The sequence below is a fragment of the Capsicum annuum genome, chromosome 1, assembly GCF_002878395.1.
Source record: "Capsicum annuum cultivar UCD-10X-F1 chromosome 1, UCD10Xv1.1, whole genome shotgun sequence".
NCBI classification, from domain to species: Eukaryota; Viridiplantae; Streptophyta; class Magnoliopsida; order Solanales; family Solanaceae; genus Capsicum; species Capsicum annuum.
The window spans coordinates 12,611,496-12,637,752 of NC_061111.1; the positions used below are offsets into that span (position 1 = coordinate 12,611,496).

The window sequence follows — 26,257 nt, forward strand, 5'->3', positions numbered from 1 at the left end:
ACCCTGTATTATTTAAATGCAGATCATAAATCTCGACAATTAAGAGCTTTAATTATCTTAATTGTAAATTATTCTTATCGTAACCAATCTCATTTCTTTCAAATATGATTATAAAATAATTAAAAGGCATAATTAATTGGCCTAAAGTAATCACATGGCAGTACTCACTCGTTTTTTAGTTAAAGGTGAGAAGAGTGTCTTTGAATCAAAATAAACAATAATCTAGCTAATTAAAATATAGTATAGTATAGTATATGAATTATAAATAAGTCAACTTTGCGGCTCTTAGTGTTACCAAACCCCAAATTTTATACACAATCTTTCCAATTTTGCCTCCTATATGTGTCATTATCTGTAAAAATTTATACATGTAGGACACAAGCTGAATTTTCCTTCATATTTTATTGTATTTACTTTATTTAATAATATATCCTTAAACCAGAGGGATTTTGCATGACACATAAAGCAGACGCGTCCCGAATTATATTAAGAAAATAATATTTCTTTCGTTTTAATTTATTTGATTAACTTTTAATTCTTTTTAATCTGATTCAGAAAGAACGATCCTTTCGCTTTTTAGCAGCTCGTTACTTTCAACTTTCCACATAACATTTTTAATACCACAAGATACAAAGGACAATTTGGTACATTTGACATATTTTTAATTTAAGACTACGAGATTCAAAGTATTTGTTATTTTTTTAAACTCTACGTCAAATCAAAATATCTCAATCAATTTAAAATGAAGCAATTAAATAAATAAATAAATAAGCCGGTGGTCTATTTTTATTGGCTTTTAATTATTCTAATTTTAATTTTAAGGCCTAATTTTGCTGAACTGTGTAAGTGATATTCATTGACTATCCCGTCTCTTTTACACGTAAACGTTTTCAATGTAAATGTTACTAAAATAATATTTATTATAATGTTGTGTCTCTACCGTGTCAAATAATATACATAATTTTATTATAATGTTTGTCTCCGCCGTGTGACAGCGCTAGCTAGTGTTGATCATAAATATTGCATGGCCATAATATAATTATATTTTGCACCCAAAAAATGTACTCTACAATTTAACTCAAATATTGTCGTTTTGTACGTGGTTTTTTTTTCCTGAATTTATTAATGTACCATGTGTACTTCTCCATTCTAATAACGCTAAAGTACGCATGACATATAACTACTACTATTTAAAAAAAAATATATTATGAGAAGCAGATAGAAATGATATGATATGTGAGACAAGAGTTTGTGTGTTATTATATAGTTTATTAGAAGTAGTTAACAAATAAAGACAAATTACATGCATCGAAACGGAGATGGAAAATTTAGAAGTAAATAATTAGTTGTTGTGTAAATTGACCCTTCTAGCCTCTTCAATTTTCTTGTTGGTGAAGTTGTTATCATTATGTTTTCTCTACAATGAATAATGGAAAATCATGATAGTATATTTTTCAATTGAGCTTCCACCATTTTTGGATTTGTGCCGCATTATCCTATGACGTGTGTGTCATATACTCATATATGCACTATACATCTTTTACTTTACGTCATTTCAATTATTTGAAGAGGCAAGTTAGGTATATATATTAGTTTTTCTTCTCTAATTAATTATATAGTATAAAATTGTTGCGCTTTTAAAGATGAAAAATATAAGAAATTATAGCTCAAATAAATTTTGAGTTTAAATTCTGTTCACAGGAATGATAATATAAGCTTTTTACATATTTACCTTCTTATATTATCTTATAAGATAGTCTGAATATTAGAAATATTTACTATACAATGCATGTGATTATTATATAAAATCCATACATATAATTTAAATTTATTATTCTAAGCACTTTACTGCGAGAAAGCCTCAAAAGAACAATAATACTGTCCCATCCAAGTGAAGTTTAGAAGTTTTCCACGTTTTGAAAGCCAACTATAAATAAAATGATCGTGTACCGTAGAAATAAAATGATTCTTAGGTCCCTTTTAACATTTTAAATTCCAGTTTTGAATATATATATATATATATATATAAAATTATATATTAACCTTTTTTATATAGAAAATGCTTTTTTTAACGAGTTTTATGATGACATAAGTTTAAATTAATTGTACTTACAATATAAATATATAGTCGTGAGTGAAAAACCTATATATATATATATATATATAATGGTTGAGTTCATTTTGTTTTTATTTTTTTCTTTTCTGTTGGCACTTAAAGGGTTAAAGTAATGAAAAATCTCCAACAAGTGTTTATTTAGTGGATGAGGTGACAAGATTATGTTATGATTATACATATATGTCATATGTTTCATCATTTATCTCCACGAAAATTGCTCCACTATTAATTTACACAAAGTTAATGGACACTTTACATCCAGTATCCTCTTGTCCCCTCTTGCCCCACAAAATTTTATTATTTTCACTTTCCATGGCTTAACAATATTCATTCATGCTTAACTTTCATAATCCATTTGTCATAAATTCTAGTATCATTTTAAGCCAAAGGAGAGGGAAAATGAAAAAACTCTTTATGATTACTTATTTTTCTTTAATTTTAGTAAAAGAAAATGCAATGCACAAAATATAATGCATACACACGTAATTTGAGAAAGGCCGCATCCAAGAATAATGTATGATGTATATAGTGTACCCTAACACAAATATTAGTTATTTATTTAATTTCACGACCTATAATTAAATTATATTCCACGAAGATAACTTTATCGCAAAAGTTTTTCCTGCATTTTTTTTCCTTACTTAGAAAATTTAAAATGATGGTAAAATCTTATCCTAAATCTTAAGGATGTCACCTCCAAAGACAAGATCCTAAATATCTGCCCCATTTTCACAAGAGCCTAAAAACTTTTTCTTCTTGGCTTAGATCCAAACTCTAATTATACTATATTTTATTGCAGTTTGCAATAATAATATACTAATAATATTAAGCATTAATACATATCACTTGGACACTTGCTTCAACTAAAAGCTTCCATCCCAAAACCATTAAATAAATTTGCATTATTGTATTGAGCAATAACCTCCAAAAAGGGTCACTTCTTGCGCGTATTAAACTAGACAATTCTCGAAGATTATTAGCGTATGATTTAAAACTCGATGAACAATAAATTCGTTCCTCCAACTTTCATGCACGATAATTTTGCATTTAATAATATCACCACTCTACTATGCAATATGTTTTAAATTTTTGTATTCTTCATAAGAAAGATATATGTCTTAACCACAATAATGTTGTCTAAATTACTTTTTATCACCCCTTAAACATCTTCGTTAATCAATACTTCACTGATCAAGATAATAAAGATAATAAACTTTTAAAGAGAAAATAATAAATAACTTTTGATAATAATGAGTAGCGGTAGTGAGACTCAATCCAAGACCGATATCATATTTGAAAAATAAATTTTGTGCCTAATTGAACCACAAAAAAGAGCTCAACGGGTAAGAATTGAATTGTCTAATATCATATAAAAAAGTAATAAATGTAAATCCCGCCGATGTGAGATTGGGGTGAGTAACACTCCATAAAGTTTTATATAGATTAAACTTTTATAAAACTTTACCACGTGAAATAAAAGTGTTGCTTTTATAAATTATAAAACTAAAGTGATGGACATTTACTCAACCTCTCCACTACATCTCCAACCCAAACCAAAGTGAAAAAATGTACAGTAAAAAATTTAAAGAAATAATTAAAAGAGTCAACCTCAAACTCTTGAAGTGTTCATTTGCGTGCAATCTTTTCCTTATTTAGTGAAAAAGACACGATGATGGCACAAAAAAAAAAGTGCTTGCTAGTGGGAATCTTTTAAAGGAATATAAATAGTATGTTGTTTGGGGGCAATTTAAGTGAACATTAAAAAGGCTCTTTTCACTTTCTCCATAAAAATGATTATGATTATGAAGGGTTTCTTCGAGCACTTGCTTGAACCAAAAGATATTGCCCACTAAACCATTCAATTCTATAGTGCTTTGGCAAGGACATATATTGATGGAAACCCTACATAAAGATTTTTTTTTATTTGTGTGGTATGTATTATTGACAAAAGTAAAAACGTGAAAGAAATGCAAATAGTATACTTTTCATATGTAAAAAGAATTAATAAACTTCAAAAAAATTAGTATTAACTTCCATCCGAGTTGGCTTAGCTACACTATACAAGGTCCACCAACAAGTTATATATATCATCAATGTTAGGTATTTTTACATTTAGCGATTGTAGTAGCTAGGTAACTTTATTTAATTTCAATATTATAATAAATGTTAGTACATTTTAAGAAGGTTTATTTGTAGATCTTCTTTGGATAACCTAATAGCGTAGAAAATTTCTTGCACTAATAATGTATATATATATGTAACTTTACTGTATATACGCGACATGCCTATAATAGTAAGACTCCCAAAACTTGCAATATTATCGTTAATGTAACAAGAAATGTATTTCAATGATAGACTCCAAATTAAAAACTTGCAATGTTATTTTGTTAAAGCATGTGTGCATGAGCCATGAGTTCATGCTTGTTAGATAAAATGCACATTTTTACTAAGAAGGAGAGAATGATGAGTATTTTCATTGAATTTAGTAACTTTTATACATTAACAGTTTAGAATAGTACTTTAAACTATCAAGGCACTAAAATATATACTCATTATTGGTTTTTTTCTTTCATAAGGTATGTTACTTGCAACAATTGGTTAGAATACATTGACGATGTAAAAGTTCTTTGCACCACGTATATATATATGTTTTAATCAGCACATGTCCATTTTATAGAGAAACAACCTATAGACTTATCATCAAGAGTTTCAAATTATAAGTACGTAGATAAATAAAGTGTAATTGGACGAGAAATATACAACTTTCAAAATATAAGACCCTCTTTTTTATATCGAAGCTCATTGGAAGCAACATTATATTATAAAGTTTGAACAAAATATAGAGTTAACAAAAAGAAAATCTTAATGAAAGGCAAAAAATAGAAAGACGGACGTAACCTTTGAAAAGGAAATTAAATCATGTATGTAATACTTTATTCTTGCCTAAATTTGCAGCCATACATAAAGTAGTAGACTTGAATCATATTTTGAAATTTTATTCCTATAACTTGTACTGGTAAGTGGGAATTAATAAGGATTTTTCAAGTTTCAAATGTTTTACTTCATCTACTTTCCTCAAGGATTTGTTCCCCCCTGACCATCACATGTGTTAAAATTCTTTTACGCTAACGAAGTTGGATCCTCTGCGGTTAGATCGACTGGAGTAGCTACTTTCCTTACTGGCCAGTGTTCGTATTATATAACTTAAACTACATGCATGGAACAAGCCTATAATTTTTTAAGACTCCTAAACCTTACAAATATAATCTTTAATACAACTAGAAATTTCAATGATAGACGAAGAACCCATCTAGGAATCGATATATATAAGCATCATCAAGCTCATGTCGTGTTAAGTTAATTAAATTATGAGCAACTTGCAGTACATATATTTGTTAGATAAAATGCACGTTTTTACTACAAAAGATGAAGAACGAAGAACACATTTTCCTGAATTTAACTTGTATATAGTAATCGTCTAAAATAATATAAGTACTTTAAACAATGAAGTCACTAAAATATATATACGTACTTGTAATTTTGTTCATAGAAAGTGTTACATAAACTCGAAATTATGGTATACCATTTGCATGCAATAACTTGTTAGATATATGCATTGATAGTATAAAAATATTTCATACCGCCACGCCAACCTATATATGTTTAACACATGTCAATTTTAGAGAAGCCATCTAATTAGCAGCGTAGACTCAATCATCAAGAGTTTCAAAGAAATATGTATAACTTTCAAAATATAAGACCATCTTTTTATATCGAATCGAAGCTCATAGGAAGCAACATTATATTATAAAGTTTTGAGCAAAATGGACTTAAAAAGAAAAGCTTAATGAAAGGAAAAAATAGAAAGAGAGACGTAACCTATAAAAGGAAATTAAACCATGCATGCAGTACTTTGTTGCCAAATTTGTAGTCATACACTAAATTAGTTGACTTGAATCATATTTTGAAATTTTATTACTATAATAACTTGTACTGGTAAATAAAGATTTTTCAAGATTCAAACGTTTTACTTCATCAACTCCCTGAAGAATTTGTTTCCCCCTGACCATCACAATGTTTATCCTATTGAACTATGACTTTGACATGCACAAAACTAAAACTAAGACAACATATATGACATTCGTCAACATAGGTAGAGCAAGATTTCAAACGTATGAGTTCGGAATTCTAATCATTCTCTTAATACTGCATCGAAGGAAGGGACACACCCTAAAAGGTGTATGTAGACAATGTATCCTAATACAAACATTTTGATAAAGAATCTAAACTCTAGCTCCGCCTCTGCAATAGTCAATGCACAGTATCTGAAAATTACAAAGAAAAATCTTCATTTTTTGTTGGAGAAACTGAAATTGCTTTGAATTCTTATATTTCCTCTTTGGCTTGGTGAATTTTCCATGACATATAGAGAAGGCATAATTAACAAACTAACAAAGAGGTGGACAATTGATACTAGAGCCATTAAGAGTTAATTAAAATATCTTTTTCTCTTCTTACTAGTCACAAACTCAAAATTTAGAACATAAAACTGAAAAAATTAAAATAAAATAAAGGTCATGAACACCGGCCTTTGTTTTCTTCGAAGTATCAAATAAATTTGGTTAATTATACGAAATTTTTTTTTTTTTTTTTATGTTGAAGGCATTTATTTTGATGTGATATGTTTCTTTTTCAGCAGGTAACCATATTTATTTATTTAAAAGAAATGTAAATGCATTTATGAAACAGAAAACAAAATTCTCAACCTAGTATTATTTATTTTCATATACTAACCATTAGCATGGTGGAACCTGGAAAATCTAATGTATTTTTAATAAAGTGTGAACAAGAGAAGTCCATAAATAATTTTTAGTCACTAGTCAACCATGAAGGGTAAATTTGACATTTAAATGTCAAAAACAAACAAACTGGTAAAACCTGAAAGGGTATTTTAGTCTAATCACTTACGTGACCGTGTAAGCAGACTTTTCAGACATTAAATTCAAGCTCCTAATTAGAGCAGTCAATTAGTTATCATTTTACACAAATACCCTCACCCTTCGCCACATATCCATTAATTTCTATATGGTATTTCCGTAAATATAACCAAAATATACCCCTCGAATCCCATTTCTTGAAATATTTTCCTCTATATATACCTTAACAAACCCCCTTAACACCATATCATAGTTCCAAACTAACAACTTCACCATTAACTCATTGACTTTCTCTCTCTCTCTCTCTCTCTAAATAATACAAATTTCTCCATCACCACCACCCTCCAATCATGCAGGTAGCAGCAACACTTCCGGCGACCGGTGTCCATTTTTTTCAGACACGTCGAGCAAGTTTCAAATGCAATGGTTATTCATCACCATTGAATCCAATAACTAGAACTACTTCTACTGTAAACGCTCAAAGCTTAAAGACAATATCACCACCACCAGTAGCACCAACACCAACAGAGATAACAAAGAAGCATCTTGCAAATCTTGAAAAGCTTTTGCAAAAGGAATCAAAGCCAGAGCCAGTAAAAACAGAGGAAAACAGGGGAAGACATAGGAAAACAGAGGAGAACAGGGGAAGGAACTTGCTTGAAGGGCTAAATTTGTCTAGAATTTGGCCTGAAATGAAAGCAGCTGAAGAAATGTCACCTAGACATTTGATAAGGCTACATAGGATGTTGTCATCAAAGTCCATGGAATATTCACCTAGGAACAACCTTGGTACTAGGTGGAAAGAGTACCATGGTTGTAAAGACTGGCTGGGACTACTTGATCCATTGGATGAGAATCTCCGGCGAGAGTTAGTCCGGTACGGGGAGTTTATTCAGGCGGCTTACCATTGTTTCCACTCCGACCCCGCCACGTCAGCAGACGAGAACCCTGGCGTGGCGAGGAACGTGTCGTTGCCTGACAGGTCATACAAGGTGACCAAGAGCCTTTACGCCACGTCATCCATTGGTCTGCCGAAGTGGGTGGATGACGTGGCGCCCGACCTCGGGTGGATGACCCAGAGGTCTAGTTGGATCGGGTACGTCGCGGTGTGCGACGATAAAGCCGAGATCCAACGTATGGGGAGGAGGGATATTGTCATCGCGTTGCGTGGGACCGCCACGTGTCTAGAGTGGGGGGAAAATCTACGTGACCTGCTTGTTCAAATGCCAGGGGAAAATGAGTCTACTGAAGGACAACCAAAAGTAGAATGTGGATTTTTAAGCTTGTACAAAACAGGTGGTGCTAAAATCCCAAGCCTAGCTGAATCTGTTGTGAATGAAGTGAGGAGACTTACTGAAACGTACAAAGGGGAGTCACTAAGTATCACAGTAACAGGACATAGTCTTGGTGCTGCATTAGCCTTATTAGTAGCAGATGACATAAGTACATGCACACAAGATGCTCCACCAGTCGCAGTTTTTTCCTTTGGTGGTCCTCGAGTAGGCAACAAAGGTTTCGCGAATCGCATAGAATCCAAGAACGTTAAGGTCCTTCGTATAGTGAACAAGCAAGACGTGATCACTAAAGTTCCAGGCATGTTTGTAAGCGAAGCAATCGACAAAAAATTAAGGGAAACCGGAGCATCGGGGGTGTTGAACTTGCTCGACAACAGCATGCCGTGGGCTTATTCACATGTTGGCACAGAATTGAGAGTTGACACAACAAAGTCTCCATTTTTGAAGCCTGATGCAGATGTTGCATGTTGTCATGATTTGGAAGCATATTTGCATTTGGTGGATGGATATTTGGGATCAAATGAATCATTTAGACCAAATGCCAAGAGGAGCCTTGCTAAGTTGTTAAATGAACAAAGTGCTAATATCAAGAAATTATACACTAGTAAGGGTAAAGATTTGAGTAGTCTCAATCTTAATAGAGAATTTAGTTTTCCTAGGCCTAGTTGTTTGCCTAGTCCTAGTGTATTGCCTAGTCCTTCATCTTGAGTTTAATAGGATAAGGATATGTATGCTTCTTGTACAAATTTAAGAAGTTATGAGAAGTATATGTTTTCTGTTTGTAATTTCATTTTTCCTTATTCATCTTCTTTTTTTCTTGGGATCAAATAACATGAAAGTTCTAAAGTTCGAAAATTTCCACTCATGGTGCTATGAGAAAGGGTATAAAGCAAGAAGAATAAAAATTTTAGACCGCAAGAAACCGTCTAGCCAATGATTTTGAAGTTGAAACTTGAAACTTCAAACTTGAAAATTTGAGTCTTTGAATTTAAATTTTGAAACTTGAAACAAACATTTTACTTGGAAAAAATTTAAAGTTTTGTGAGTGAAAGTAAAATTACGTACTCCCAAATTTAAAACTAGCTTGAGAATATTTTGAAGCTAAATATTTAAAACTTGATCAAATTTCATGATCATATAAATATTTAGAGACAAATTTTAAAAATGTAATCTAAAATTTATGTCCAAACACGCTAGAGAAGAGATTCAATAGTTATTTTGCCCACTTCGCAAAGAGAAAAAATAACACATTTAAAAAAAAATTAAAAAAAATTCGATACACTAAAAGCTCTCATTGTATATAGGATTCGAAAAAAAGCTTCACAACAAGAATGTATTATATGGAATGGAGCACATAATAATGGAGTATTATTGAAAAACGAGTGGAACCACTGAACATTTTTGGGGACGATAAAATATAATAGACTTTTTTCTGACTCATTACACGGCATTGTTTTACCTGAGATCGAGTCATAAAATATTACTAGTAATTTGATTTGAACAATTCTATATTAATGATGGGGGAATATAAACATATACTAATATTACATTATTGGTTAAAATCCTTTGATAGGAATGCATCACAAAAGATTTAAAAATTTGAAGAGTTACACTACTTGCAAATTTGTTTACATTACTCCATTTAAAAAATGAAATCAAGAAGACACCAGACATGGACCATGCCTCCTCCTACCATGGGCAGCTCAATGCACACATACAGTATATCGGGTTCACGTAGAATTCCGAAAAAGGCCACAGCTAAAGAGGTGTGTAATCGATAATCTATTTAAAATAAGTATTAGCGTTTGTTTTTCACGATCCAAATGTGTAACTCATAGATCTCATTATGAAGATAATTTTATTGTTACTTCAAGATCCTCCACCAAAAACACTTCAAACTTTGATCTTTACCTGAAGATTTGAGAATAATTTTGAAACATATTCTAATTTTTATACTTTACACCCTCAACAATTGATTATTTACCCTTTGAACATCCACACTAATATATGTGTTCGTTGTTGTTGTTGACAGTTGACACGTATAAAATAAAATCGAAAGAAATTTTCCTTGAACAATTTCGATATTATGTCATTTGCTGCTCTAGCTAATTGATTATAATATGGTTGACTGTCACTTCATAAATACCAATGCCAACTACTTTTTGGTGCACTTAATTCAAGTACTATTAGATCCAAATAATTGGTTGTTATCACCTTCAACATGTACCACCTAACGCATATTCAACCTGCTCATAGCTCATTGTCTTTTGGATTTAAATTCTAAACTATCCACGTTGTAATAGCTTATTATTATAAACATTATATGTTTCCTTAACTTTTTTTAAATATATAAAGTAATACGGATGATTGTCTGCCTTCCAGTCCATTTTATTTCACTATGAAGTACTATTGTTTAATATTTCTCTCAAAACTCGACTTTTTTTTAAAAGAAAAAATAGTTAATTGTCAAACTCATCATCAGAGTGGTGATATATAATGTTGTTTCTATACGTAGTTTGTGTGTTTGTGATTGTTTAAAAATTTTCACAAAAAAAAATAAAAACGATTAAGTGAAAATCACCTCAAAGATTAAAGAACCAAATAGGAGAAATTGTCAAACTCATCAGAGTGGTGATATATAATGTTGTTTTTATACGTAGTTTGTGTGTTTGTGATTGTTTAAAATTTTTCACAAAAAAAAAAAAAAGAAGAAGAAGAAATGATTAAGTGAAAATCACCTCAAAGATTAAAGAACCAAATAGGATTTCTCCTTGTCTTTTATAAATTTATTCTAGATAACCGTCCATCCATACTATATATAGTCTGTTTCGCGAAGTTTATTTTTCTTCAAAAATATTTATCTTAAAAAATTGAGATATTTGGTCAAATTACGAAAGAAAATAAGTGTTTTAAGAGAGTCAAATAAACTATTTTTCATAGCTAAAAAATTTTTTTACAAAAAATAATGTTTTTTTTTTTCCATCTAGTGTTCCGTGCCCGCATTGGAGCCCCTACTAATCTGGATCGCGCGTTGCAGGCCCATTAAGGTGGCAGCGCTCCCAACAGAGTTTTCTCCATACGCAAGGTTGAACCCTCGACCTCTGGTTAAGGGTGAAGCAGCCTCATTCACTGTACCACAACCCATATTGGTGAACATATAATGTTATTAGATTTGATTAAATAGAGTTTGATCGTATTCTTATGACGGTATATTGAATAGTGAAATCTCAAACATTCACTTTTTATTTTCATATTAATTAGGCCATAATCATGCTACAAGACCTGGAGCATGGAGTCATTATACATTCGATAAGGAGCGTGGCAAAATGTAGATTGGCTGGAGGAAGTCGTGACTTGTTGGTACTGCATTATAGATATAACAATGGTAAACTATTGCTACATAACTAGCATAAAAGAATCTTTGATCGAGGTGATTGTGATGTTGAATTTGTTGCCCAAAATGTTAATTTATATGTATCTATCATTTATTTAAATGTTGATGGATAGCTGAACGATAACGATAATATCAAAGACAAAATGTATGATATATAATTATCAAACGTTAAACAGAAAGAAATTCATAGTATTTTAAGCACTAGCTATTATAGACACGAACATATTGCCAAAAGTAACTAAGTTATTACAAATATTTCTAGATGCTAATTTAGTACATGAAAATTCCGTTTAGATCACTTGGCTGGTTTGTTTTGGAGGATATAACAAAATATTCACATTATCCACTTCTAACTTGATACTCCTCTTACACAAAAAATCAGCGACACCGTTAGCATGTTGAAAATTATGTCGGAGTATCGAACTCTTCAATTTCTTGAGCAGCTACCTGCAAAATCAACAACGAAATTATATAATAGCGGAGACTCATTGCCCATTAGAGTTGAGAATTATCTCTATATACCACACCTCGCGATGTGTTTATTTAACAAAGCATCCACATTAAGCTTAAAATAGTCAGTATAGTTATTATTATATAATTATTTATTAGTATGTATTAATCATTTATATTTTTGTATGCAAAAAGGTTGTGTATCATGCCTTGTTATATAACTTGGAAAATGTTCTTTTAAGTTAATACATTTTAGGCATTTATTGTAATGCAATACATTGATTTTTGTTGTCTAAAATCTTATTAATAGATGTGAAGATTTAAGTAGTTTAATTCAAAATTTTAAAATATCAAATAAAATTTTATTTTTATTTAATTAGAAATTAAAATTTTAATTTTTCCACTACATACCTAATGCCAACACTATATAAGAAACTAATTATTATTTAAAAATATTAATTGCAACTTTGTGATATGTATATTGTATAGTAATGTTTTAGTGGCTATAACAAAATTATGTTAAAGAATTAAAAAACGGATATAGTCTATCAGAAATAACATTTCTACTTCTTCAGAGATAGCGATATGGACTGCATACATCTTATCCTCCCCAGACCCCTCTTTGTGGAAACATATTGAATTTGTTGTTGTTGTAATTAACAACCGGATATAATGGTCTAACTAGCAAGTCTTAGATTTATGATTAAACTATCCCTATATATTATTTCTTTCAATTTAATACTTATTTATTTTTTTGCACTACATTAACAGCTCTTCATATTTATGATTAGCGTTAATAATAGAAACAAACAGCTAATGACTTAATTTTTTAAAATGACAAGCATTGTACATCATTTGTTTTTAGTAAGAATGATAAATAATACATATTTACCCTAAACTTGATACTAAATTATAACTTTGATCTTAAACTTTGACAGTGCACAAATATGACCTTTAACTATTTAAAACTGTACAAATATGACCTCCGATCCTACGTGGCAAAACGCGTGTTCAACACGCAAAACTGGACGCATTCAGCTTAAAATCTAAGAGCGTAATACATAAATATGACCCTAAACTTTGACAGTGCACAAATATGACCTTTAACTATTCAAAATTGCATAAATATGACCTTTAAATAAGTTTTCACTATTATTTTTTCATTATTTTCGGCTCAAAGATGAAAATAGCATCTAATTTCTTTTGTAATTGCGGAAGAAGAGCAATATTGAAGATTTATTAATTAGGTGGCTCAGCCTCATACAAAAAAATCATGCGGATATGCATATATATATATATATATATATATTATAAAGCAGAGGGTGAATTTAAGTTATATAATATATCTAAATATAATTTATTTAAATAATAAATTAAAGATGAAACTATACTAATAAAAAAAAAAATTATAGTTTTAATAAAACGCTATTAAATTAACGTTATTAAGGATAGTAGTAGTATATTAAATTAACGTTATTAAAATGTTATTAAATTAACGTTATTAAAACGTTATTAAATTAACGCAGGGGCATACCTAAGTGGTTTCCATGGGGTTCACCCTAACCGCTTCGGTAAAAAAATTACCTTGTATATATAAGGTGGAATATGCATATTTATGTACGTATATTAATGTTGAACCACATGAAACAAGACACTTAGATAGCCCAGTGGTGTTATTTGCTCTTCTTAGGCGCTTCCTTCAGCCTATTGCGCGGGTTCGATCCCTGCTAGGTGTTGTTGCTATAGAAATAATAATAATAATAATAATAATAATAATAATAATAATAATAATAATTTAAAAAAAAAACATTTTATCACAAAAAACAAAACTTTGACAGTGCACAAATATGACTAACTACGTAAAACTGAACAAATATGACCTCCCTCCAAGTCAGCCTTTTTAATGACGTGGCATCGTGTGATTGAATTACCTTTCCACATAGGCGCGAGTGAGACTGACACATGGGGTTGCAAAATTGAAGGTCATATTTGTTCAGGTTTTGAATAGTTAAATGTCCTATTTGTGCACTATCAAAGTTTAAGGTCAAAATTATAATTTGGTGTAAAGTTTAGGGCCATATTTATGTATTATGCCTAAAGTAATTCGAAGAAAGTATTTGATCGCCGTGCCCTAGCATAATATTTAATACAACTCAGACAATCAGACTCATTGTTTGGACAATCTATCTTATAATCATGTGGTTAATTACTATATTTTCAAGATCATGAACAAGTACAACCAAAGATTTTATGTCTGTTCAAGTATTTCCTAATGAGTTTGTACACTCACGGTGGTCGACGAATATTATGCCAGATCTACAATTATTACTTCTTTTGAGGACATATACAAAGTATTGCTGGTTAATATACTGGTCAATATTTTTTTAAAAAAAGCATTGAACAGCAATTAGTGTTTTATCAAGTTTTTAAAATTACTTTTAAGTATGTGTTTATGCAACCTATACACATACAAATACAATTGAAACATATACGAATGAACTAATATACAACCAATACATATATGGATATTAATTGAAACATATATTGAATTAATATACAACTGCTACATATATGAATATACAATAGAAACATGATAAATAATTAATAACAATTTGTATGATTCTTTTTGAAAAAAGATAGAGTTCAAATTATAGTAAGGAGGGGGTGGGGGATTATATATAGTTGAGCTTAGCTATGAATAACTATAGATAGTAATACATTGACCGTATATGGTAATTATGGATTTATGTTTTCTATGCTATGTAATTTTTTCCAAAACAATATAGATGTTGAGGCTGACCAAATTGTTGGGCTTGGGGTTAAACCATGAAGAGGCCCAATAGTTAGACAACTCAATACTCAATTTTCTTGGAATCTAGGTTGAGTAGAGTTACAATGGTTGTTGTTGCGGTTTTCAGAGGCATACAAATTGTTACGAAAGCAACCTTATGTTCCTCTTATCTTCTCTCTCGTGTCTGAAACTTTTCATTCCCTTCTAGTTATCTTCTTCCTTTATTATTTTTACATTTCCTTTAGTATTAGTCGCTATTATTTTGTTGTTCAAATTATTAGTTGTAATTCAACTCCGTAAGTACAATATACGTTATAATGTGTCTATAAATTGAATTTATAACATTGGTACTTTCATTGAGAGTCCACGTGTGGAGTCGCGATTTGGATTGGTGGCCTTGACCCAAGAGGGGTGTCAACCCTGACCAACTGGTCCAGCCGCGACTAATAACATCGTTGGTTCTCAAGCGTAGGCAATTGTTATGTGCCAATTATCCCATTTCTATAATCTATACCTATAATATATTAAAAGTGTAATGACCCTTAGAAAAGTGATTTTAACTTTTTGTCCTTCATTAAAAGACTCTTCTTTAGATAAAACTGTTTTTTCACTATTTTCTTCAATTTATTATTTAATTATTTTTGTTTTATTAACTAAACTTCTAAAATATATGGGACTCGTAAAATATATGGGATGAGAATCAATTAATATTTTTCTTTGTATTGATCAATTAGAAAAATACTCCTAAAATATGACTCTATTAAGGAAATATTTCTATAAATATTGAGATACACGTTAAACTAGAGAAAAAAATGATTTACTTATTGAAAAAATATGATCGATGCTCATCTAACTTGATTCGATTGCATGTCTAGATTGGTAGATGCTTAATTTTCTAACCCTCAACTTCTTCACTGTTTTTGTCAACATAATAGAATTCAACGTGTGTGTGTGTGTGTGTGTATATATATATATATATTATTCAAGTCATTCTTTAGAGTCAAATTTTTTGCTCAGATAAGAATTATTTTCATCAAAATTGAAGCTTTGCGATCACTATTATATTATTTTGTTGTAGTTTACAGGTCGTAGATGAATTTACAGGTGGTAGATGAATGTCAACCGATGTTGAGAATTTTTTTAGATAAATGTTTGGTTTAATTGTATTGTATTTATATCTCTGATTTGAAAATATTTTTGTGTAAAGTTAAGTTTAGTTGTATTATTTTGATATATCTATTATCGTATTATTTTGTTATAGTTTACAGGTGTTAGATGAATGTCGCTCGGTTTAATAATTTTTTTGGTAAAGGTTAGGTTTAATTAAATAAATTCTCCAAAAATGTTGAATTTAATTATTGCATTCGTCTTTATTATTTAAACAAATATGATATTTAGTGTAATGTTTGAACTGAATAAAGTGAGATACACGCGCGAGATGCGTATACCTAAACTAGTTAGATAAATAGGGAAATGCTAATGGATTTATAGGTTAGATGAGTTCTCTCATCTATTAGACTAGTCTTTTAATTGAGCTCTCACTACCTAGTGAAACTAATTACATAAAAATCCCTTCAAATTTTCTCTCTCTCGATTTTTGCAAATACACTCATACATTCGGCTGTCCATCGTGCGTATCTCAAATGTATGATAAAATAGTTAATCCTATATTTAAGGCAAGATAAATTAAAAATTATTTGACAATTACTTAATTAATGACAATAATTAGCTAACATTAAGTAGTGTATGATTAAAATTAGTAACTGAAATTTAAATTTCAAAAAGTTTCTTAAACATCACAGTAATTTCATTTTTGTTTGTGGATTTAAGATCTGAAAAAAAAATAAAAAATTGTTCTTCTATTGCGTTCTTCAATTCTTCTAAAATCATTATGAATATCCCCATATTGTTGCGACATTCTAAAATTTGGGAGCCAAAAATTAGTTATCAATCCTATAAAAGTGACACAATTATTGTTTCGGAAAGCATAACTTTCTTGAAATTGACTGTTACGATCGCCATGGAATTAAATCTTGATGAAGTACATAAAAAAATTGAAGTGAAATATATCGTTGAATTGAAGAAATAATTTTCTGGATTGGATAATTTTCCGCTGTGTATTTTTGCTTTCGACAAATCGAATAAGAAAATCAAGCTTGATAGACAAACAGGAGTTGTACTTTGTATTGAAGTCATTAGCTAGATATGCAATAGCTAATAGCTTCAATACCCAAGCGAAACGATTCGACAAACAAAGGTATGATATAAAAGTGTTGTCTTTATTTGTTGATGGTTTAATGTATGGTAATATGCTATCAGATGTTGCACCTTTGTGGTGTGGCTCACTAGTCGGGGGATTGAAAACTAACCACAGCTAACTGGGATCGATTCCCAGGTAGGGCCTTTGAGTCGAGCCTGTCGCACCGGACTTACCTAGTGCGGTTAAAACCCCCTGATGTTACTTGCAGGCTATGCACAGGGGGAGTTATCCAGTGCGCATATCCGAAGGGTGTAACGGCTGCGGATTTTCCTGAAATTTCCAAAAAAAAAAAATATGCTATCAAATGTTTTGAAAAAGTTCATGTTCTAAAGTTGTGTTCTAGTGAATTTAATCATAAAATTTTGAATGTATAACATATGATTATACATTCGAGCGAATGTATAATGAAACTGTGATAGACCCAATTTTTTTATTTTTAGTGAAATTATAATTTATAGAACTTTTGTATAATATAATGACTCGGTATAAAAATTTGATGTAGCTATGTACTGCACTGTCGTAACATAGACTGCAAGTGGGTGTTGAAGGCGTCTTGTATGAATATTCAAAAATATTTTTGATAAAAAGATTTGATTTGAGGCATAGTTGCAGTCTTAGCGATAGAGTGCTGAATAATTTGGTTGCGAAAACAGATTTTGTGAGTGAATTTACAACACCAAAATTAATTAATCACAAGAGACTACACACGCCAGCGGACATAATTGAAGAGATGAAGGCTATTTACGGAGTTGATATAAACTACATGATAGCTTGGCACGCAAAAGAGAAGGCAATTGCGATGCTTAGAGGTGGTCTAGCATATGGATATCGAAAAATGCCCCGTTATATTTATATGTTGAACCAAGTGTATCTGGAATCGCACATTCGGATGCACAAGGTATTAGATAACGAGTTTAAATACTTGTTTATTGCCTTACATCCCATGATAAGGGGTTTTGAATTTTGTCAACCTGTCGTACGTGTGTATATACTATGTAATTTGGCAACTATTACAGTAAATAGTTGTTGAAACTTAATGTGTATTACGCAGTTATACATTAACATTTCATATATAAGTAATGCATGATATACTATTATACTCTATTAACATGTATGGTGTTTCACTGACAACAATGATTTTTAACTGACCACATGTATTATTTTTTGTTTAAATAATATAAGAAATGACAGACTAATGTAACATAATTTGTAAAAATTTAAGTTGTCTTTTCCATTTTGTTTTATGCGTATGGTTATAGATTATACTTTCGTGTAAATGTATGATACATTCACAAAGTATTTAATGTAAAAAATACCTTAAAAGTATGTTAATAATGTATGATATAGTGTTATAGTTTATAAATATGTATGACGTTAAATATTTTCTTTATTTTCTATTAAGTCATGAACGTTTAACATCATGTATGATGTTATGTAATACATAAGTTTTAACTTATGATACACTTGTTCAATGTATTATTAACTTATAACATAATTTACCTGCTGCTAAAAATTCAATTTGTTGATATACAATAACACATTATTTTATAATTTAATTTTATACGTTATATATAATAAAATGTAAGGCAAACTCAATAACTGTCAAATTATATTAGTAACTTTACAATATAGTATAAGTAATTGTAAAACATTTTTTCAGAAGATATATATGTATAATAAGAATAAGGACATCCATAAAATGTGAATTAACATCCAAAAAGTAACATTGTAACCATTTAACATCAACTGCAAAATCAAGAATTAGTTGTTTCTATGCCGACTATTATAAAAAAAATGTTACTCTAAAGTAACAAGTGCACTTTCATCAACTTTTTGAAGATAACTATCCCTTGGCTGAGGAGGATCATCATTATCATTCGTGTAGCCTTCTTTGCCTTTGTCACTCTGTAATGTCATAGTAATAAAACATAGCGTGCACGTTTAGTTCCAGCATCAAACCCATATGAATGGACTTGCTGCCTTTCACTTAATATTTTCGCATAGGCAGACACAAAGACACCATAGTCCCTGATTTAAAAAAAATAAAATGAATTAACAGTCCGTTCAATAATTATAACATCGTTATACATGTAAAAAAAAATCAAATTTACTTAGACGGTTCAGTAGGTATTTCATGCCCTGAAAAAATAAAATCAGACCGTAATTACACAACAGTTACACATGTATGGGGGTAACTTATACATTTAAAAAAATGAATCAGGCTCTAATTAAACAACGGTTAGACATGTATGAGGGTAATTTATACATTTAAAAAATTAAACTACAGTAATGTATAATGTCATAATACACAATTTCACCTTAAATATGTATGACTTATAAGCTTGTCAGAATGTATAATGTCACCTTATACAATATTAAGACTTTATAGTTGTTTGGATATTCAGAATTGCCAATGTATAACATATTGAAATATATTTCAGAATACCTGTATTATACATTAGGGGGATAAAATAACTAATGTATAATGTCTTATATATTATAGCTTATACTTTACAATATAAACCTCCAGAATGTATAATGTCATATTATACATATAAAAATATTCAACTCATACATTATGTACCTATATGTTTATAATGTAACCTTATGCAAAATTCATTGGTTCGATATGTATAATTCCACTTAATACAAGATCAGCCTTTTCTATGTATATAAAAAGGTATATCATACATTAGTCAGATAAATAAAGTAATGTATAATGTATGCACAACTGAATTGATAGAACACATATGCAAACTGTATAAACCTATATTATCAACTTTATAATCAATACCTTCGGAAGCGTGGTCGACCAGAATCATCAACCTTCTTTTTACTTGCCGCTTTTGAATCTGACTTCTTCGATCTAGAACTCATAACTTCCTTCAATTTCTTCATTGTAACGGGGTCGTTTCGGTGCTTTGAACGATTCTCTGCAAAATTGGGTTCCTCGAATACGATTGATTATATTGATTTAACAGTAGCAACTACAAAAAAAGAAAATCAAAGATCTAACTTATAGTATATGAAAAAAAAAGGCAAAAATCGAACTACAAAACTTGAATATCACGGCAAAATACGGTAATTTCATACAAAATCAACATGCAACCAAAGAAAAATCGGGAAAACTCCTGAATTGGTAAAGTTGAAAAAAAATTTAAAAAATTAATGAAGTAAATCAGTAAAATCAATTAAAGCTTGATAACTTACAAATTGGTAACCTCTAAGTAGACGTTACTTGAATTTTATCGTGAAAGATGGGTTTCAAATATGGAGGAAAATACGAATGGGTAATGGAAGCAAGTGGGAGCAAAATACGGAATAAAAAACTGTGTTTTAGATGTATAATGTTTAAGAGAGAGAAAGTATCAAATAAGGGATTTATGTAATTAATTTGGGATTTGTGTAAATACTTTTACCAAATTGAGATTTAATGTAATAAGGTAACTTTACCTTGTGTATATATATGTAAATTTTAGATATAACAATAGAACTGGCAGTGACAACTTGCTAACACAAATAACAATTGCTACTGACTATTCTTCTAACTAACTACGATTAGCTAATATTACTATATATATAGAGTTGTACATTTTTGTTACATAGTTATACATCATCTATACACAGTTATACACTATTTATATGATATCGATACTTCACATATCCCGTGGGCTTCTGCGGACATTTTTTATTCTTTAGTATCCTTTACAAATTCAACCTAACCACCTTCGCTCTTATGCGTTTCTATATATAAAAGAAAATTAGATAATTGTATAGAGAATCAACCTGATCGTTTGAAGCATGAACCAAATCGCCTTTATCGAGTGATTTCCTTTCTTTTTTTCAAGGCGGTCCTTCTTTTTTTTTTTTTTTCCTTAAACACTGCCATTTTTATTAAATTTCTTTTGTCACCTAGACAGTTACCAGTTACATAATAAACCAGATTTTTGTCCCTCCAAAAGAATACTTTAAGAAATCAATGATAAAATGGAAAGTTTCAAAGCGCAAGTCATAAGCAAAGTATATAACCAACAATTCAATAAAAGCCCAAACATATCTTACCTTTAATAGTAAATGATTTTCCAAATTAAACCCAAAAAAAGAAAAAGCCCAATAAACACAAACAAAGCCCACTTCTCATTGTACTATATTATATTATTTTATACATTTAACCTTCCTTCATAAAGGATTCTCCCTTGTCTAGGGTTTTCAACATTAGCTTCTTTCACTTCACTCAATTTTTTTCTGCCGCATTTTTCACATAAAGCTTTCGACTTTCCAATACCCATTTTCATGGATTTCAAATTTTAGATTTTTTTTTTTTTTTTAAATTTCAAGAATCAAAAAAGGTTGAATCTTGTTGTATTTTTGTAATTTGAGATTTCAAGAATGGCGACAGTGAATCCATTTGACCTTCTTGATGGTGATGCTGAGGACCCAAGTTTGTTTATTGCTGTACAGCAGAAGAAACAGGCTGCTGCTGTTGCTCCTGCTGCTAAGAAAAGTGGTCCAGTTAAGGGTCAAGCTCAACCTGCTAAGGCTGTTGCTAAGTTGCCTACTAAGCCGCTTCCTCCTTCTGAAGCTGGTAATTTTTTGTGAAACCCTTTTGAGTGTGTTGTGTGGCTTTTTAAATTGATTTTGAGTGGTTTTGCTTAATGGGGTTGGTGTATTTTATGCTGGTGTTGTAGTTATGTGTTATAAAGGTGTAGTCTTTATTGTTTGGATAAAGTAGTTAGGAGATGAAGCTGACAATTTTGGTTATACCCTTTTTGAGTGTTGTGTTTTTTTTATTGACTTTGAGTGGGTTTGCTTACTGGGGTTGGATGAAGCTGGTAATTTTGGTTATACCCTTTTGAGTGTTTTTTTTTAATTGATTTTGATTGGTTTTGCTTAATGGGGTTGGTGTATTTTATGCTGGTGTTGTAGTTTTATGTTGTAAAGGTGTAGTTTTTATTGTTTGGATAAAGTAATTAGTGAGATGAATTGTTTGAGTCTGTTGTTTTTTTGAGCAAATCGATAATGTTTTGCAATGTTTCTCACGAAGCCTTCGCATTCTTCCGAAGCTGGTAATTTTTTGTGACACCCTTTTGAGTGTTGTGTGGCCTTTATTGATTTTGAGTAGTTTTTTTTAATGGGGTTGGTGGAATTTATGCTGATTGTAGTTTTGTGTTATAAAGGTGTAGTTTTATTGTTTGGATAAAGTAGTTAGTGAGATGCATTGTTCGAGTCTGAAGCTGGTAATTTTGGTTATACCCTTTTGAATGTTGTGTGTTTCTTTTAATTGACTTTGGGTGGTTTTCCTTGATGGGGTTGGTGGATTTTATGCTGTTGTTGTAGTTTTGTGTTGTAAAGGTTTAGTTTTTATTGTTTGGATAAATTAGTTTGTGAGTGAATTGTTTGAGTCTGTTGTTGTTTTTGAGCAAATTGATAATTTTTTGTAATGTTTTGCGCGAAGCCTTTACCTTCTTCTGAAGTTGGTTTTTTCTGTTATACCCTTTCTTGATTGCACCCCTTTGAGTGTTTTGTATTTTTAGTTAATTTTGAGTAGTTTTGTTTAATGGGGTTGGTGGAATTAGTTATGATGTTGTAGTCTTTATTGTTTTGGATAAAGTATTTAATTAGGTGATTGTTTGAGTCTGTTGTTGTTTTTGAGCAAATTGATAATGTTTTGCAACGTTTCCGACACGGCCTTTGTCTCCTTCTGAAGTTGGTAATTTTGGTTATATCCTTTTGAGTACTGTGTTTTTTAATGGGTTTTGAGTGGTTTTGTATAATGCGGTTGGGCGAATTTGTACCGATGTTGTAGTTTTGTGTTGTAAAGGTTTAGTCTTTATTGTTTGGATAACGTAGCTAGTGAGATGAATTGCCCGAGTCTCTTGTCGTTTTTGAGCAAATTGATAATGTTTCACAGTATTTTGGCTTGTTTCGTTTTGTTTATCTTTGTTTTTGTTCGTTTATTAGCTGCTTTGTGGTACTTCCTCCGAGAGTCAAACTGTATGTTACTTGTCATATTTCCTTTCTTGCGAGTCCAACTGTATAGATTCTGACCAACATTTGAGTATTGTTATTTTTGATTGATTTGAGTAGTCTTATAATCCCTCCCTTCACTTTTACTTGTCCACTTAGAAATTTGCACAACCCTTGAGAAACAACGATTAATATGAGTAGTTTACACTTCGTATTAGTTGGTGTATGATTTTAGGTTTTGCGAAATGATTTGTTGAATAAGTAATTAATGTTGAGGGTAAATATGAAAAAATAAATTTCTTTTCTTGTTATATTAAATGTGATAAAGGAAAAGTGGAGATCTGTTTTTGGAGCACTAGACAAGTAAAAGTGAATTGACTGAGTACTTTTCTTGGTTATATTTGTAATTGGTGGAATTAATGATGTTGTAGTTTTGTGTTGAGAAGTTGCAGTCTTTATTGTATGGATAAAGTAGGTTGAAAATGATCCTATGCCATCACTAGCTTTTGCTCCATTATGTCAAAATTTTCTATCATCACTAATAATATGAAGTTGTATTCACATCTTTGTTTCGCAAGTTAAATCCTTCATATTTATTTATTAAATAGAAACGGAGGGTGTATAGTACTCCCGTTGCTTATATGTGCTATGTTTTACAAGCAGTGAAGGAGTCCAGGTATGAAGGCCAACGAGGAGGCGGCCGTGGGGGTCCACGTGGAGGAGGCCGTGGTCGCGGACGGGGACGTGGATTTAACCAGGATTTTGCTGACGGTGACAATACTTTTAGCAGCAACAATGGTTTTTCTGGAGGGTATAGAGCTCCAGAAGATGGGGAGTCTGGAAGGCCGTTTGAGAGGAGAGGTGGTGGATATGGTGGCCCTCGTGGAGGGTTCCGTGGGGGACGCCGAGGCGGCTTTAGTAATGATGAAGGCGCAGATGGTGATCGCCCTCGCAGAGTATTTGAACGACGAAGTGGAACGGGATATGGGTAAGTTGTTTTGCTGGAAGTACTTTGTGTGACCAAATTCCATGTCCTTCTTTTGGTTGTGGAGGATTCAAATTTTATTTATGTTGTTAAATTGGCAACACTTGGTTTCACAAATGCATGATATGCATCTATAATGTTTTGCATAGGAATGACTTCAAACGGGAGGGAGCTGGTCGAGGGAACTGGGGAACGCCCACAGATGAGATTGCACCGTGAGCATTGTCATCTCATTTGGTCTCCTTATCTTGCTTTCCTTTTTCCTCGCCAGTTATTGTTTCTTATTTAATGGTTTTCTCTGTTTCAATTGTCAGGGAGACAGAGGAGCCTGTTAATGAAGGAGAGAAGATAGTTGATTCTGAGAAACAAGCTGGACAGGAAGATGCTGGAGATGCCAATAAGGATACTCCTGCTGCTGAGACTGAAGAGAAGGAGCCGGAGGAGAAAGTAACTATTACTTTTCTGTTTCTAGATGAGTTTCATATTTTTGGCCTTTTAAAGTGACCTAATCTTTCATCATGGCGTATTGACATTTCGTCATACTTCACTATCTTGCTATTTTGGGGTTGGGGTGGTTTTGGTTCCATCTTTCAGACTGGAGATCTTATTTCAACCGGGTCCATAGTTTTGACTATGATTTTAACTAGATGTAAGCCCATTTTACGAAGAATGACTTGGTACTGTAACAGTAGCTGCAGATAATCTGGTAAATAGCTAGAATTGAGCTAATGTACTGTTCAATATTGATTTTGACTTGCTTTGTAGGAAATGACCCTCGAGGAGTATGAGAAAGTAAGAGAGGAGAAGAGGAAGGCTTTGCTGGCTCTGAAGCCTGAAGAAAGAAAGGTTAATTTGGACAAGGAATTTGAATCGATGCAACTCCTATCAAACAAGAAGAATGATGATGAAGTTTTCGTCAAATTGGTGAGCATTTGGCAGATGCTATTTTGTTGTTGCTTTGATGTCTTTTATCAGTATCTCAATAATGCTGTCTGTCAGTCTACTGATCTAGCTTGCCAATTGTTGATCCGTCAGGTCTCCGAGAAGGATAAGCGGAAAGAGGCAGTTGAAAAGGCCAAGAAGGTATGTTTTTTTACTGTGAATTTAAATCTAGTGATATAGAATTCTGGCCACATTCCTACATGAATCTTGTTTTGTCACGGAGAGTCCGTACCGTTATTGCTTGATCCTGGTTCCTTCTATATGTGTTGTCCTTTTATTTGCAAGTGCCATCCTAACAATTTCTGTGAGGATCACTGCTAGAAACAAGTGATTTGATATCCAAAGCTTGTACTAAGCTTTAGCATTTTTTGGTCAGACAATCTCTTTATTTTGTGTAGCTTCTTGTGCACTTATTTTGTGCTGGAATATGTAGTTTCCTGACGAGTTGAAGCTGTTTTAAATGTATATTGTGTAGCTCTACATCGATACATGTGAACTTTTTGTTTCCGTTTTTTAATCTAAATATAGTAATTTGCAGCAAAAGTGGAGTAAATGAAAGTGCAAGATTGCTGCTGTAGTGAAGAAAATATAATTTCTGTTGCTGTACTGAGCTTATATTTCATTGATTTGCAGACCCAAAGCATAACTGAGTTCCTGAAGCCTGCTGATGGGGAAAGTTACTATCGCGGTGGTCGTGGTAGGGGCGGCCGTGGTGGCCGTGGAAGAGGTGGCTTTGGAGGTAATGGCGGTAGCAACTACAGTGCTCCAGCCCCTAAGATTGAGGATGTAGGCCAGTTCCCATCCTTGGGTGGCAAGTAAGGCTGCTGCAGGACCTGCCATCTGAGCTCTTTCAACATTTTTGTGCTCGACGATGGCCTGTCATCACTATCTCCAAACTCTTTTGGGGGATTTCATGTATTAGATCATCTGAACTTTATTGTTCTTGTTTTAAGAGTGTAAATTTAGATGTCTTATGGGGGTTTTACACCCTTTTGTCTTTCTTGACTTTCGACATGCATGAATACCCTTTCCCTTCATAATTAGGCTTTTTAGATCCATTTTTGATTTAGTTGTGGGATCAGTTTTGTTTTTTATTGAAAACAATTTTGTTCCTTTGAGA

At 31.6% G+C, this 26,257-nt stretch overlaps 2 protein-coding genes across 3 annotated transcripts; both read left to right on the forward strand.

Moving 5' to 3' along the window:
• Window positions 1-7,299: 7,299 nt before the first annotated feature.
• LOC107868255 (phospholipase A1-Ibeta2, chloroplastic) lies at window positions 7,300-9,133 on the forward strand. The gene has a single exon (XM_016714903.2). It carries the CDS (start codon window positions 7,404-7,406, stop codon window positions 9,054-9,056), a length of 1,653 nt encoding a protein of 550 aa, XP_016570389.2. The 5' UTR covers window positions 7,300-7,403; the 3' UTR covers window positions 9,057-9,133.
• Window positions 9,134-21,395: 12,262 nt separating this feature from the next.
• On the forward strand, window positions 21,396-26,255 carry LOC107868260 (RGG repeats nuclear RNA binding protein A). Of its 2 annotated transcripts, XM_016714913.2 has the most exons (7): window positions 21,396-21,828; window positions 23,874-24,198; window positions 24,345-24,410; window positions 24,510-24,642; window positions 24,961-25,119; window positions 25,231-25,278; window positions 25,771-26,255. In XM_016714913.2, the coding sequence occupies exons 1-7, from the start codon at window positions 21,633-21,635 to the stop codon at window positions 25,954-25,956; spliced, it is 1,113 nt and encodes a 370-aa protein (XP_016570399.1). In that variant the 5' UTR covers window positions 21,396-21,632; the 3' UTR covers window positions 25,957-26,255. The 2 variants fall into 2 exon arrangements, with proteins under 2 accessions (XP_016570399.1, XP_016570405.1); XM_016714919.2 differs by lacking the exon at window positions 24,345-24,410.
• Window positions 26,256-26,257: the final 2 nt, after the last annotated feature.